The sequence below is a fragment of the Anomaloglossus baeobatrachus genome, chromosome 1 (genome assembly GCF_048569485.1).
Source record: "Anomaloglossus baeobatrachus isolate aAnoBae1 chromosome 1, aAnoBae1.hap1, whole genome shotgun sequence".
Classification (NCBI taxonomy): domain Eukaryota; kingdom Metazoa; phylum Chordata; class Amphibia; order Anura; family Aromobatidae; genus Anomaloglossus; species Anomaloglossus baeobatrachus.
In genome coordinates, this window is record NC_134353.1 from 671,435,476 (window position 1) to 671,451,516 (window position 16,041).

The 16,041-nt window shown below is 50.7% G+C and overlaps 1 protein-coding gene across 3 annotated transcripts in view; it reads left to right on the forward strand.

Moving 5' to 3' along the window:
* TCHP (trichoplein keratin filament binding) overlaps positions 1–16,041 on the forward strand; it is a 99,064-nt gene that overhangs the window by 34,084 nt on the left and 48,939 nt on the right. For all 3 annotated transcript variants that reach the window (XM_075320043.1, XM_075320046.1, XM_075320044.1), the window contains 3 exons: positions 2,641–2,814; positions 3,289–3,401; positions 11,312–11,378. In XM_075320043.1, the coding sequence (XP_075176158.1) occupies positions 2,641–2,814; positions 3,289–3,401; positions 11,312–11,378 (354 nt within the window). The remainder of the gene's footprint in view (positions 1–2,640; positions 2,815–3,288; positions 3,402–11,311; positions 11,379–16,041) is intronic.

Consider the following 16,041-nt stretch of genomic DNA (forward strand, 5'->3'; position numbering starts at 1 on the left):
CAAGGGCGCTCCTTCCTGACTCCGTCCTGGGTGATTCTCACCACGGATGCCAGCCTATCCGGCTGGGGAGCGGTACATCTCCACCACAGAGCACAGGGCACTTGGACTCCGTCCGAGTCAGCCCTTTCAATCAATGTGCTGGAAACCAGAGCTGTGCTTCTAGCTCTCCTAGCCTTTCACCACCTGTTGGCGGGCAGGCACATTCGAGTCCAGTCAGACAACGTGACAGCGGTTGCCTACATCAATCACCAAGGCGGGACACGCAGCCGCCTGGCAATGTTGGAGGTCCAACGCATTCTTCAATGGGCGGAGGACTCAAAGTCCACCATATCCGCAGTCCACATCCCTGGCGTAGAAAACTGGGAGGCAGATTATCTCAGCCGTCAATCCGTGGACGGTGGCGAGTGGTCCCTGCACCCGGCAGTGTTTCAGTCAATCTGCCGCAAGTGGGGCACTCCGGACGTGGACCTAATGGCATCCCGTCACAACAACAAGGTTCCGGTTTACGTGGCTCGCTCCCACGATCCTCAGGCCTTCGCCGCGGACGCTCTGGTTCAAGACTGGTCCCAGTTTCGTCTGTCCTACGTGTTTCCCCCTCTAGCTCTCTTGCCCTGACCTGCGCAAGATCAGAATGGAGGGCCGTCGAGTCATCCTCATTGCACCGGACTGGCCCAGGCGAGCTTGGTATCCGGACCTGCTCCAACTCTCCGTGGAGATGCCGTGGCATCTTCCGGACCGTCCAGACCTGCTCTCGCAAGGTCCGTTTTTCCGCCCGAATTCTGCGGCACTCAAATTGATGGCGTGGCTCTTGAGTCCTGGATTTTGACGGCTTCTGGTATTCCTCCTGAAGTCATCTCCACTATGACTCGGGCCCGTAAGTCTTCCTCCGTCAAGATCTATCACAGGACTTGGAAAATTTTCCTGTCCTGGTGTCGCTCTTCCGGCCATTCTCCTTGGCCATTCTCGTTGCCGACCCTTCTGTCTTTTTTACAGTCCGGTCTGCAGCTAGGACTGTCCCTCAACTCTCTCAAGGGACAAGTCTCAGCTCGATCAGTGCTGTTCCAGCAGCGTCTCGCCCGGCTGGCTCAGGTCCGCACCTCCATGCAAGGTGCGTCTCACATCATTCCGCCTTATCGGCGGCCCTTGGATCCCTGGGACCTTAACTTGGTCCTCACGGTATTGCAGAAACCCCCTTTCGAGCCCCTTAGGGAGGTTTCTTTGTATAGTCTTTCTCAAAAGGTGGCCTTTCTAGTTGCCTTAACTTCTCTCAGGAGAGTCTCTGATTTGGCTGCGCTCTCCTCGGAGTCACCTTTTTTGGTTTTTCACCAAGACAAGGTAGTTCTCCGTCCGACCCCGGACTTTCTTCCTAAGGTGGTCTCTCCCTTCCACCTTAACCAGGATATTTCCTTGCCTTCCTTCTGTCCGGCCCCTGTTCATCGCTTTGAGAAAGCGCTGCATACTCTAGACCTGGTGCGTGCTCTCCGGATCTATGTGTCTCGCACCGCTGCGCTTAGGCGGTGCACCTCTCTTTTTGTGCTAACCACAGGGCGGCGCAAGGGTCTCTCTGCTTCTAAGCCGACCTTGGCCCGTTGGATTAGATCGACCATTTCGGACGCCTACCAGAGTACTCAGGTGCCTCCCCCGCCGGGGATCAAAGCACACTCGACCAGAGCTGTCGGTGCCTCTTGGGCTTTTAGGCACCAGGCTACGGCTCAACAAGTCTGTCAGGCTGCCACTTGGACTAGCCTGCATACCTTTTCGAAGCACTACCAAGTGCATGCTCATGCTTCGGCAGATGCGAGCTTGGGCAGACGCATCCTTCAGGCGGCTGTCGCCCACTTGTGAAGTTACGCTCCGCCTGCTTCTTAGTTTTTTCTGTTTATTCCCACCCAGGGACAGCTTTGGAACGTCCCATGGTCTGGGTCTCCCAAAGGAACGATAAAGAAAAAAAGAATTTTGTTACTTACCGTAAATTCTTTTTCTTATTGTTCCGTATTGGGAGACCCAGACCATGGGTGTTTAACTTCTGCCTCCGGAGGACACACAAAGTACTACACTTAAAAGTGTAGCTCCTCCCTCTGAGCTTATACACCCCCTGGTAGCCAGTCCTAGCCAGTTTAGTGCAAAAGCTGAAGGAGAATAGCCACCCACAAGTAGAACAGAGTAGGAACCGGAACAACCGGAGACTCTGCCCACGACAACAGCCGGTGATAACACACGGAACAAGAAAATTGGCAACAGGCAACAGGGAGGGAGCTGGGTCTCCCAATACGGAACTATAAGAAAAAGAATTTACGGTAAGTAACAAAATTCTCTTTTTTTCTCCTACTGCTTGTGTACTAAAACTGAGGCTGCCTGGCCCGGTCAGGGGGTGTATACTGCAGAGGATGAGCTATGCTTTTGCATATACTTAGAATCCTCCTATGGATAGGCAGCATAACACCCATGGTCCTGTGTCCCCCAATGATAGCTAAGAGAAAACGATTTTACGGTGAGTACACAAAAATCAGTTTTTCTCGTTTATTGCAAATTGACGTATGTTGTTAGTGGGTTGGTGACGTTATTGTCTTCTAATACAGGACGAGATTTTTCTTTTAAGGTCAATTGCAAAAATGTGACTGCAATATTTTTCTTTTGTAGGAAAAATTAGTTGAAGAGGAAGAAAAAAAAAGGTTTGAAAACCAGTATGAGCTCGCCAGGAGGGCGGCCCTGGAAAGACTCAAAAAGGAAGAGGAGAGACGACGTCAGGCAGAAGTGAAACGTGCCGAGGTCCTACGGCAGCAAATGGAGGAGCTGAAGTTTAGGGATGTGGAGGTGAGATGTCAGATGCCATGACGGATAAAAATGGCGGAGGTGCATGTCAAGACCCAGATATTCTGACACTTCCAGTTTATGGGGAAATTCCTTCCAAATACAAGAAGACTTAGTGGTTGTCTTACAGAACTGACTAGACTGCTTTGAATCCAGGTCTTAGGATGTGTACACAGAAAATAACAGGACATTTGTAAAGCTGCACTATTATATATTTTGCATGTATTGGAGCGATTTTTGTTTGGCAAAGGAGCATTTATCTTATATTTAATTTAGGAAATGAAATCTCTGGATACTAATGTCTTGCTCCATATGATATAGTACATTCATTACACAGCTAGTATTTGTAGTTATTACAATAGCATGCAGCTTAAACCGTTACATTGATTTATTTCAACTACTCTTGCCGACAAAGTACCCCTAGTCAGATACCTAATAAAACACGTCTAATTATCACTAACTCTCTTCACCACTTAGGCTCAAAAGTTAAAGAAAGAACAGGAAGATTTATTGAGACAACAGTGGGAAGTAGAGGAGCTTCAGGAGGAGAGGCGGAAAACTGAGGAATGCAGGAAGAAGTCAGAACACGGGTGAGACTTCATCTGCTATATTAGATGCATTTTACAGTTAAAGGGCTATTCCCATCTCCAAGATCCTATCCCAATATGTAGTAGGTATAATAATAATATTAGCAAATACCTCCAATTAGAAATGTAGTATAGTTCTTCTGATATAGCTATGTTTCTTACCTCATGTGCAGGGCATTGCAGTTTAGGTATCTGTAGTTACGACCACTCATTTAGTGACAGCTAGTTTATCATGGTCATAAAGATGGGTACCTAAGTTGCAATGCCCTGCACATGAGGTAAGAGACATGGCTATTTCAGGAGAACTATACTACATTTCTAATTGGAGGTAGTTGCTAGTATTATTACATCTACTACACATTTGGATAGAATCTTTGAGATGGGAATATCACTTTTAAAGGGAACCTGTCACCAGATTTTTCAACTATAAGCTACGGTCACCATTCTAGAGCTCTTATATACAGCATTCCAGAATGCTGTATATAAGTGCCCAGGCTGCGCTGTAGAATGTAAAAAAAAAACACCTTTATTATACTCTTCTCTGGGGTGGCCTGGTCCGATGAGTGTCACAGCTCTCGGTCATGCGCCTCTTCCTCTTCCTTCTGCCATTCTCCTGCCCAGCCCCGTTTTGATGACGCATCCTATGTCATTCACACAGAGGCCTCCATTGCACTCCTGCGCATGCGCACTTTGCTCTGCCCTCAGCAAGGCAGGTCAAAGTACTGTAATGTGCAGGCGCGAAGAAAGGTGAAAGACCACCTGCACATGCACACTGCAATACATTGTTCTGCCCTCAACCGGGTAGATCAAAGTGCACATGTGCAGCGCAATGGAGGGCTCTTTATGAATGAGGCAGGGCTGGGCAGGAGGACATCGATCTCACAAATTGGCAGAGGCGCTGGACTAAGAGCAGCAGCACCCATCGGACCAGACCGCCCCCTAGATGAGTACTATAAAGGTGTTTATTATATTTTACAGTGCGGCCTGGGCACTTATATACAGCATTCTAGAATACTTTATATAAGTGCTCACTGGTGGTGGCCACAGCTTATAAGGGAAAAACCTGGTGACACCTTGCCTTTAAAGCTAAAACCAACAGTATCCATTTTAAATTAAAGCTGAGTTTATTTAAAGTACACTCTGGCTTATTTTCCCAATGTCATCTGGAATCACTTGTCACTAATACAGGGTTACCTAAATATTTGGATTCATTTTTATAGAGAATTGAACATTAGACATCCTTGATCAGCATGACCCCTGAGCCTCCCACTATGAGCAGAATAAAGTGGGCTCCTCACTGTGGTACTGATACTGTAACGCTTATCCTGAGGATGTGTCTTCAATTGAATGGGGATGAGCTGCCCAAACTTGGCGACAGGCATATGTTCTACAATTGTTGACACCCCCTCCCCCCCCCCCCCCATGACTACACAGAACAGCTGATGACCCCCATTTTGCACTCATCTTGGCTTATTAGTTATGCTGGTATGTGAGCTGGTGGGGGTCAGGCCATCTCTTATCACACATCTGATGACTTTTCCAAAGCATCCCGACATAAAGTTTCTAAGCTGCGAATGGGGGCTGAGCAATCATATTGTATATTTCTTTGTCGCTCCATTGGGAGACCCAGACAATTGGGTGTATAGCTTCTGCCTCCGGAGGCCACACAAAGTATTACACTTTAAAAAGTGTAACCCCTCCCCTCTGCCTATACATTTTCCCGTGGATCACGGGCTCCTCAGTTTTATGCTTTGTGTGGAAGGAGGCACACATCCACTCATGCATTCTCATATTAGTTATGTCGGTTGGAAGAAAAGAGGGCCCCCACGGGGCCCCCGGCATGTTCCCTTCTCACCCCACTACGTCGGCGGTGTTGTTAAGGTTGAGGTACCCATTGCGGGTACAAAGGCCGGAGCCTCATGCCGTCTCCTTCACCATCCCTTAGCGGCTCTGGGAGAAGTGGGATCCTGAGCGGTCATCCATTTACTGGGACCGTGCTCCCTTCGCAGCCCCTGTGGGAATCTGCCGGACCGGAGTCTATTCAACCTCAGGGACCGGGCCCTGCAACTCTAAGGTACTCTGTGTCCCCATTGGGGACTGTGCAGGGAGCGCACCTTCTTCCCGGACGCTGCGGCAGCTGCTGAATTGAGAAGGCCGGCGGACTTCCGCGCCGACCGTGCCTGCTTGTCGGGCGCGGTCTCAAATTTAGTCCCCGGCTTCATCGCGGCCTAGTCGCAAAAATCCCGCCCCCGGGCCTGCCTGTCAGGGGTAAGGGCGGGACTGCCGACCTGACGTCGGATGTGAGGGCCGGAGCATCCTGCATGTTTCCTCCCCCCCTCACTGATCACTGTGGGGACCCCAGATTCCCGCACTTTCCTGGCGCCGCCCACGGCTCCACTCCTCCCCTGAGAGCTCCGGCAGCCATTTTTTGGCATTCTGCCGGTGGAGGATTCTCAGTGAACAGCTCTGCAGCTCCGGGGGACCTAAGGCAGGGAATCTGGAGGACACACACTCCGCTTGTTAGCGGTCGGTAAGCCACACCGGTCACCCGGTGCTGGTCCCCCTAGGGTGCCGGAATAGATACGTATTTATATATATATTTCTGTTCGGTCGGGCTGTATACCCTTTTTTGCCCATATACCCTCAGTGATCATTCTCCTAGGAGACAACAGCATGTCGTCCACAAGGAGCAAAGCTGCTAAGGCACAGGGTTTTTTTGCGGCCTGTACCTCTTGTGGGGCTATGTTACCTGCGGGTTCCACCTACCCTCACTGTGAGCAATGCTCGACCCCTGTTTCGCTTGCTCAGCCGGAGCCTCTGTCACTAGTGGGCCCCTCGGCTCATGTAGACCCCCCTGCTCCCCCTGTCCAGGCGGCAGGGACAGAGTTCGCCTCTTTTGCTGAGAAACTCTCTGAGTCACTTTCACAATCCATGGCTCAGTCTATGGACAAATGGTCTGCCAAGCTGCTAGAAGCTTTGCAGTCCAGACCGGTCCTTACACAGGCCCCGGCCCCTGTTGGATCGTCGCCTCCAGGCCCCTCTCGGTCCGCGCCGCAGCGCGCTCCCAGGTTGGGCCCTAGGTCTCACGTGGAGGACTCCTGCCCGGACCACAGTCCTAGACAGGCTAAGCGGGCTCGCTGGGAATCTTCCCCGACTTCTTCACGCTGCTCGGGTTCCCAGCTTGAGGACTCTCTGGAGGACGAGGCGGACGTCGCAGCTCAGGGCTCTGACCCTGACGTCGCCCTTAACCTTGATACACCTGAAGGGGACGCCTTAGTGAATGATCTTATCTCGTCCATCAACCAGGTGTTGGATCTCTCTCCCCCGCCTCCTACTGTAGAGGAGTCGGCGTCTCAGCAGGAGAAACACCAGTTTCGGTTCCCCAAACGTACACGTAGTGCGTTTTTCGATCACTCTAACTTCAGAGATGCTGTCCAGAAGCCCAGAGCGGTTCCGGACAAGCGCTTTACTAAGCGCCTCACTGACACACGTTACCCCTTCCCCTCTGACGTAGTTAAGGGTTGGGCTCAATGTCCCAAGGTGGATCCTCCAGTCTCTAGATTGGCGGCTAGATCTGTGGTATCGGTTGCAGATGGCTCATCGCTAAAGGATGCCACTGACAGGCAGACAGAGCTCCTGGTGAAGTCCATCTATGAGGCCACGGGCGCGTCTTTTGCCCCGGCCTTTGCAGCCGTGTGGGCACTACAAGCTATCTCAGCTTGTCTGGCTGAGATTAATGCTGTCACATGTAATTCTGCTCCGCAAGTTGCGTCTTTGACTTCTCAAGCGTCAGCTTTTTCTTCCTACGCCATGAACGCAGTCCTAGACTCTGCTAGCCGTACAGCTGTAGCATCCGCTAACTCTGTGGCAGTCCGCAGGGCCATGTGGCTCCGCGAATGGAAGGCAGACACGGCCTCCAAGAGGTTCTTAACCGGTTTGCCGTTTTCTGGCGACCGCTTGTTTGGCGAACGATTGGATGAGATTATTAAGGAATCCAAGGGAAAGGACTCCTCCTTACCCCAGTCCAAACCGAAGAGACCTCAGCAACGGAAAATACAATCGAGGTTTCGGTCCTTTCGTCCCTCCGCCAAGCCGCAATCCTCTTCGTCCGGCAGGCCGGAGAAAGGCCAGAGGAACTCCTATGCGTGGCGGTCCAAGTCACGCCCCCAAAAGGCCGCAGGAGGCACTGCCTCCAAGGCGGCCTCCTCATGACTCTCGGCATCCCCTAGCCGCATCCTCGGTCGGTGGCAGGCTCTCCCGCTTTGGAGACGCCTGGTGGCCACATGTTCAAGACCGATGGGTGAGAGACATTCTGTCTCACGGTTACAGGATAGAGTTCAGCTCTCGTCCTGCGGCTCGTTTCTTCAGAACCTCTCCGCCCCCCGCTCAGGCCGACGCACTTTTTCAGGCAGTAGACGCTCTGAAGACAGAAGGAGTTGTGATCCCCGTTCCCCTTCAGGAACGTGGTCGCGGCTTTTACTCCAACTTGTTCGTGGTGCCAAAAAAGGACGGATCATTCCGTCCCGTTCTGGACCTCAAACTACTCAACAGACATGTGAGAACCAGACGGTTTCGGATGGAATCTCTCCGCTCGGTCATCGCCTCGATGTCACAAGGAGACTTCCTAGCATCGATCGACATCAAGGATGCTTATCTCCACGTGCCGATCGCACCCGAACATCAACGCTTCTTGCGTTTCGCCATCGGGGACGAACACCTTCAGTTCGTGGCATTGCCTTTCGGCCTGGCGACAGCCCCACGGGTTTTCACCAAAGTCATGGCATCCGTTGTGGCGGTCCTACACTCTCATGGCCACTCGGTGATTCCCTACTTAGACGATCTCCTAGTCAGGGCCCCTTCTCGGGTGGCGTGTCAACACAGCCTTACTGTCGCTCTGGCGACTCTCCAGCAGTTCGGGTGGATCATCAACTTCCCGAAATCCAAGTTGACACCGACCCAATCACTGACTTACCTCGGGATGAAGTTTCATACACAGCCAGCGGTAGTCAAGCTACCGCGGGACAAACAGCTTTCCCTGCAGGTAGGGGTGCAATCACTTCTTCGGGGTCAGTCACACCCCTTAAGGCGCCTCATGCACTTCCTGGGGAAGATGGTGGCAGCGATGGAGGCAGTGCCGTTCGCGCAATTCCATCTGCGGCCACTCCAATGGGACATTCTCCGCAAATGGGACAGGAGGTCGGCTTCCCTCGACAGGAACGTCTCTTTCCCTTGCAACCAAGACGTCACTTCAGTGGTGGCTCCTTCCCAATTCTCTATCGCAGGGAAAATCCTTCCTACCCCCAACCTGGGCTGTGGTCACCACGGACGCGAGCCTGTCAGGGTGGGGAGCGGTTTTTCTCCACCACAGGGCTCAGGGAACCTGGACTCCGATAGAGTCTTCCCTTCAGATCAATGTTCTGGAGATAAGGGCAGTGTACCTAGCCCTATTGGCTTTCCATCGGTGGCTGGAGGGCAGGCAGATCCGTATCCAGTCGGACAACGCCACTGCCGTCGCCTACATCAACCACCAAGGCGGCACTCGCAGTCGTCAAGCCTTCCAGGAAGTCCGGCGGATTCTGCAGTGGGTGGAAGCCACAGCCTCCATCTCCGCAGTTCACATCCCGGGCGTAGAAAACTGGGAAGCAGATTTTCTCAGTCGTCAGGGCATGGATGCGGGGGAATGGTCTCTGCACCCAGAAGTGTTTCGAGAGATCTGTCGCCGCTGGGGAACGCCGGACGTCGATCTCATGGCGTCACGGCACAACAACAAAGTCCCGGCATTCATGGCACGGTCTCAGGATCACAGAGCTCTGGCGGCGGACGCGTTAGTTCAGGATTGGTCGCAGTTTCGACTGCCTTATGTGTTTCCTCCTCTGGCGATGCTGCCCAGAGTGTTACGCAAGATCAGGTCCGACTGCCGTCGCGCCATTCTCGTCGCTCCAGACTGGCCGAGGCGGTCGTGGTACCCGGATCTGTGGCATCTCACGGTGGGTCAACCGTGGGCGCTTCCAGACCGCCCAGACTTGCTGTCACAAGGCCCGTTTTTCCATCTGAATTCTGTGGCCCTCAACCTGACTGTGTGGCCATTGAGTCCTGGCTCCTAGCGTCTTCAGGGTTATCTCAGGATGTCATTGCCACCATGAGACAGGCCAGGAAGCCAATGTCCGCCAAGATCTATTACAGGTCTTGGCAAATCTTCTTATCCTGGTGCTCTGATAACGGTGTTCCTCCATGGCCGTTTGCCTTACCCACTTTTCTTTCATTCCTTCAATCCGGAATGGACAAGGGTTTGTCACTCGGCTCTCTCAAGGGCCAAGTATCGGCGCTCTCCGTATTTTTTCAAAAGCGCCTAGCCAGGCTTCCGCAGGTCCGTACGTTCCTGCAGGGAGTTTGCCACATAGTCCCACCTTACAAGCGTCCGCTAGAACCCTGGGATCTTAACAGGGTGCAAACGGCTCTTCAGAAACCACCTTTCGAGCCGCTGCGGGATGTCTCTTTATCACGTCTTTCGCAGAAGGTGGCCTTTCTAGTGGCAGTTACATCACTCCGGAGAGTGTCTGAGCTTGCAGCGCTGTCATGCAAAGCCCCCTTCCTGGTGTTTCACCAGGATAAGGTGGTTCTGCATCCGGTCCCGGATTTTCTCCCTAAGGTGGTATCTCCTTTTCATCTCAATCAGGATATCTCCTTGCCTTCATTTTGCCCTAATCCAATTCACCAATGTGAAAAGGATTTGCACTCTTTGGATCTGGTGAGAGCACTCCGACTCTACGTGTCTCGCTTGGCGCCCCTGCGTCGTTCAGATGCGCTCTTTGTCCTTGTTGCTGGCCAGCGTAAGGGTTCGCAGGCTTCCAAGTCAACCTTGGCTCGGTGGATCAAGGAACCGATTCTCGAAGCCTACCGTTCTTCTGGGCTTCCGCTTCCTTCAGGGCTGAAAGCCCATTCTACCAGAGCTGTGGGTGCGTCCTGGGCATTGCGGCACCGGGCTACGGCTCAGCAGGTGTGTCAGGCAGCTACGTGGTCTAGTCTGCACACTTTCACGAAACACTATCAAGTGCATACCTATGCTTCGGCAGACGCCAGTCTAGGTAGGCGAGTCCTTCAGGCGGCGGTTGCCCACCTGTAAGAGGGGGCCGTATTCGGCTCTTTCTATTGAGGTATTGTTTTTACCCACCCAGGGACTGCTCTTGACGTCCCAATTGTCTGGGTCTCCCAATGGAGCGACAAAGAAGAAGGGAATTTTGTTTACTTACTGTAAATTCCTTTTCTTCTAGCTCCTATTGGGAGACCCAGCACCCGCCCCTGTGCCCTTCGGGCTGGTTGTTCTATTGTGTACACATGTTGTTCATGTTGAATTGTTCTTTTGGTTCATGGTTTTCAGTTCTCCGAACATCCTTTGGATTGAATTTACCCTACACCAATTTATAAGTTTTCTCCTTCCTGCTTTTGCACCAAAACTGAGGAGCCCGTGATCCACGGGAGGGTGTATAGGCAGAGGGGAGGGGTTACACTTTTTAAAGTGTAATACTTTGTGCGGCCTCCGGAGGCAGAAGCTATACACCCAATTGTCTGGGTCTCCCAATAGGAGCTAGAAGAAAAGGAATTTACGGTAAGTAAACAAAATTCCCTTCTTTGGGAAAATATAAGAAGAAAACTCCTGCAGAAGGATAGGACATATTCAATACCACAGTGTATGATCATTAATCAAACAAAAAAATCCACAAAGTTCCCCTCTATTGTGGGTAGAGAAACCATGGTACCGATGACAATCTTTTCTATCGCTTTTCTTAATGGAACCAAGACATTATTACACCTTTGAACTGACACTTACTGGAATGCTGTGAAGAAGCCGTTGTCATGGTTAGTCAAGTGGAATAGGTGAATGCGTATTCATGACATTTTTATGATCTTTTTAGTCACTTCCTGAGTCGGCAGTACACGGCACAGATGAAGAGAAGAGCCCAAATGGTGCAAGAACAGCTGGTAAGAGTTGCCACACATAGAAATTGCAGAGCAGTTTTTTAGAATATGTTCTTAGACCTTCTGCTAAAGCCAAGATGTCGCCCCCTAATTAGTTACAAAACAGTAGTAATATAATGCACAAGATCACAGGATGAATAGTCCAGGTGACCATGGTAAGACGTTCTCTAATATATCCCTTAATGGGGTTGGCTCACTAATAACATCTCCAGCCGAAGCTGTTAGTCTAAAGAGAAACGTGTGGACATCTAGAACTATAGACATTTATTAATTCTTTAACTTTTGATTGAATAGTTATCGTCAATTACATCAGTGTAAAGCTATGTGCGCACGTTGCGTAATTACATGCAGTTACGCTGTGATCTGCACCACAGTGTAACTGCATGCGTCCTGCGTCCCCAGCATAATCTATGAAGATTATGCAGGAGACGTGCGCACGTGGTGTCTTAGAGCACAGCGCTTCGGCTGAGGCCCGAAGCGCTGCGTTCTAAGAAGTGACATGTCACTTCTTTCGTGTGCTCTGCCTGCAGCTCCTGCCCTGTCTATGGGAGGGGCTGCAGTCAGAGAGCAGGGAATCGGCTTTTTTTTTTTTTTTTTTTCATTACGGACTCTTTCTGCAGCGATTTGAAGCGCACATGTGCTGTTCAAATCGCTGCAGAAATTTCTGCAGGGCAGAACGCTACGTGCGCACATAGCCTAACTGAGATAACTGTATCTGCATGATCCGTGGCAGGATGCGGCTGTAAAGTCCCCTTGCTCTCTGGCTACAACTACTGGCAAAGAACATAATTACAGCACTTAAAAAGCTTGTAGAGAAACCCAACTATGCGCAGGGTGGTATTATTGTCTGGCACCCAGCAAGTATTGTGCTGGACTCTCATTAATAAGCATAGGAACTATTCTTACTGAGCTTTGTACAGATACTTTGGCCAGTGTGACATCAATGTCTCACCACGCCCATTGTCATGGCATGGAAGCATGCCCGGACAAGCCCTTTAACTAGTTCACTGATTACACACCATCACAGCCTGTACGATAACGAGTAGTCTGTTTACTGTAAAATCCTATTTGGACCTACAAGGATGAAAATGCTTAACATTTTATGTGGTCGTGAAGACCAGAAAGAGCTTGTCTTTTTGGGGTTAATATTGACCTGTGCTCCTGTTGATTCCCCCCATGTAATTTTCAAAAGAAAGCTTCCAAAATGCAAATTAAGCATACAATGTGCTTAGTAATAACGTGATTGAAAGGAGAAGTTAGAGTATCTATATATATATATATAATTGCCTTATTCTGTCTGTCTGTCTTGCTCCAAAATTGTGTCACCGTGGTGCTGCTTTTTGTTTTTTCTTCATTGAATTGGTCGGTGGTTGACCTCCACCTTGCTTTGCACCCCAATTTGGGATGTATTCCATCTGTCTGGATTTTGGCGGTTGGTGACTGTTCACATTAAGTCATCAGGCTTTGTCCACAGGCTATTTACTTCATGCAGCATTTGCTTGGACCTGTCCCGCCCACAGCCATGACTCAGTCATGGGTACGGGATTGAAATAGACCAGGTGAGTGCTGCTGAGAGCAGTTCTACTATTCATATGTGAGGCCGTATGGCACATTTTATAAAAATATTTTAGTGTAGGACTGCTTCAAATGAGATTTGCCGTGACGTGGCGAAGCAGCTCAAGAAATTGCAATTTTTTGCCAAAAATCTCAAAATTTTTTAAAATAAGTACAGTTTGGAATGTTTAGTGCTGTAGTGCACATTTGGTGCTGCTTTTTGTTTTTTCTTCATTGAATTGGTCGGTGGTTGACCTCCACCTTGCTTTGCACCCCAATTTGGGATGTATTCCATCTGTCTGGATTTTGGCGGTTGGTGACTGTTCACATTAAGTCATCAGGCTTTGTCCACAGGCTATTTACTTCATGCAGCATTTGCTTGGACCTGTCCCGCCCACAGCCATGACTCAGTCATGGGTACGGGATTGAAATAGACCAGGTGAGTGCTGCTGAGAGCAGTTCTACTATTCATATGTGAGGCCGTATGGCACATTTTATAAAAATATTTTAGTGTAGGACTGCTTCAAATGAGATTTGCCGTGACGTGGCGAAGCAGCTCAAGAAATTGCAATTTTTTGCCAAAAATCTCAAAATTTTTTAAAATAAGTACAGTTTGGAATGTTTAGTGCTATAGTGCACATTTGGTGCTGCTTTTTGTTTTTTCTTCATTGAAATGATCCGTGGCAGGATGCGGCTGTAAAGTCCCCTTGCTCTCTGGCTACAACTACTGGCAAAGAACATAATTACAGCACTTAAAAAGCTTGTAGAGAAACCCAACTATGCGCAGGGTGGTATTATTGTCTGGCACCCAGCAAGTATTGTGCTGGACTCTCATTAATAAGCATAGGAACTATTCTTACTGAGCTTTGTACAGATACTTTGGCCAGTGTGACATCAATGTCTCACCACGCCCATTGTCATGGCATGGAAGCATGCCCGGACAAGCCCTTTAACTAGTTCACTGATTACACACCATCACAGCCTGTACGATAACGAGTAGTCTGTTTACTGTAAAATCCTATTTGGACCTACAAGGATGAAAATGCTTAACATTTTATGTGGTCGTGAAGACCAGAAAGAGCTTGTCTTTTTGGGGTTAATATTGACCTGTGCTCCTGTTGATTCCCCCCCATGTAATTTTCAAAAGAAAGCTTCCAAAATGCAAATTAAGCATACAATGTGCTTAGTAATAACGTGATTGAAAGGAGAAGTTAGAGTATCTATATATATATATATATAATTGCCTTATTCTGTCTGTCTGTCTTGCTCCAAAATTGTGTCACCGTGACAGTGTCGTTAGCGTGACAACTGTCGGATTGGCCGCTGGGCTCGGCTTGCCCCCCCCCCCCACGGATTGGCCGCTCGCCTCTGCCTGGCCCCACCCCCCGCATGGATTAGCCGCTCGCCCCGGCCCTCCGCACGCATCGTCCGCTCCAGCGTACACCGGCTCCCGGTACACATGTGCAGGGAGCCGGCATACGCTGCGGTCAATAATGAAGTGTCATGCAGCGGTGAAAGAGTTAAAGACACTGCAAGATACTTCATTATAGGCAGTGGGCACCCCAGAAGAAAGAAGACCCCGCAGTCATACTCACCAGATGCCGACCGGGAACAGGTGAGCGCATCAAGGTCCTGCAGCGGCGGAACACACACACACGCACACACATAAGAACAGTCACACACACATCAGATCGCATCCACACACTCACAACATCCAGTGATAACGCTTACTTCTCGGCGGCGATACTGTGCGTGCAGTGACCTTCCAGGACCTGCCGGAGGATCACACGGCCGGAAGCATGTGGTATCTCCGGATGTTGAGTGTGTGAGCGCGTATGTGCAATATCGTCAGTGTGTGTGCGCGTGTATGCGATCGGATGTGTGCGTGTATGCGATCGGATGTGTGCGTGTATGCGATCGGATGTGTGCGTGTATGCGATCGGATGTGTGCGTGTATGCGATCGGATGTGTGCGTGTATGCGATCGGATGTGTGCGTGTATGCGATCGGATGTGTGCGTGTATGCGATCGGATGTGTGCGTGTATGCGATCGGATGTGTGCGTGTATGCGATCGGATGTGTGCGTGTATGCGATTGGATGTGTGCGTGTATGCGATCGGATGTGTGCGTGTATGCGATCGGATGTGTGCGTGTATGCGATCGGATGTGTGCGTGTATGCGATCGGATGTGTGCGTGTATGCGATCGGATGTGTGCGTGTATGCGATCGGATGTGTGCGTGTATGCGATCGGATGTGTGCGTGTATGCGATCGGATGTGTGCGTGTATGCGACCGGATGTGTGCGTGTATGCGATCGGATGTGTGCGTGTATGCGATCGGATGTGTGCGTGTATGCGATCGGATGTGTGCGTGTATGCGATCGGATGTGTGCGTGTATGCGATCGGATGTGTGCGTGTATGCGATCGGATGTGTGCGTGTATGCGATCGGATGTGTGCGTGTATGCGATCGGATGTGTGCGTGTATGCGATCGGATGTGTGCGTGTATGCGATCGGATGTGTGCGTGTATGCGATCGGATGTGTGCGTGTATGCGATCGGATGTGTGCGTGTATGCGATCGGATGTGTGCGTGTATGCGATCGGATGTGTGCGTGTATGCGATCGGATGTGTGCGTGTATGCGATCGGATGTGTGCGTGTATGCGATCGGATGTGTGCGTGTATGCGATCGGATGTGTGCGTGTATGCGATCGGATGTGTGCGTGTATGCGATCGGATGTGTGCGTGTATGCGATCGGATGTGTGCGTGTATGCGATTGGATGTGTGCGTGTATGCGATCGGATGTGTGTGTGTGTGTGGTCTGATGTGTGAGTGTATGCGATCGGATCTGTGAGTGTCGGCAGAGGAGCACGGCGTGCAGCACAGCTTCTGGGACCACCCACCGGAGGGCACAGGGAGAAGTGGGGTGTGAGTGTATGCGATCAGATGTGTGCGTGTATACTGTCTGATGTGTGACTGTGGAGCACGATGGGGAGTGCGCAGCATGGGGGATGGAGCACGATGGGGGGTGCGCAGCATAGTGGATGGAGCACGATGGGGGGTGCGCAGCATGGGGGATGGAGCATGATGGGGGGTGCGCACCATGGGGGATG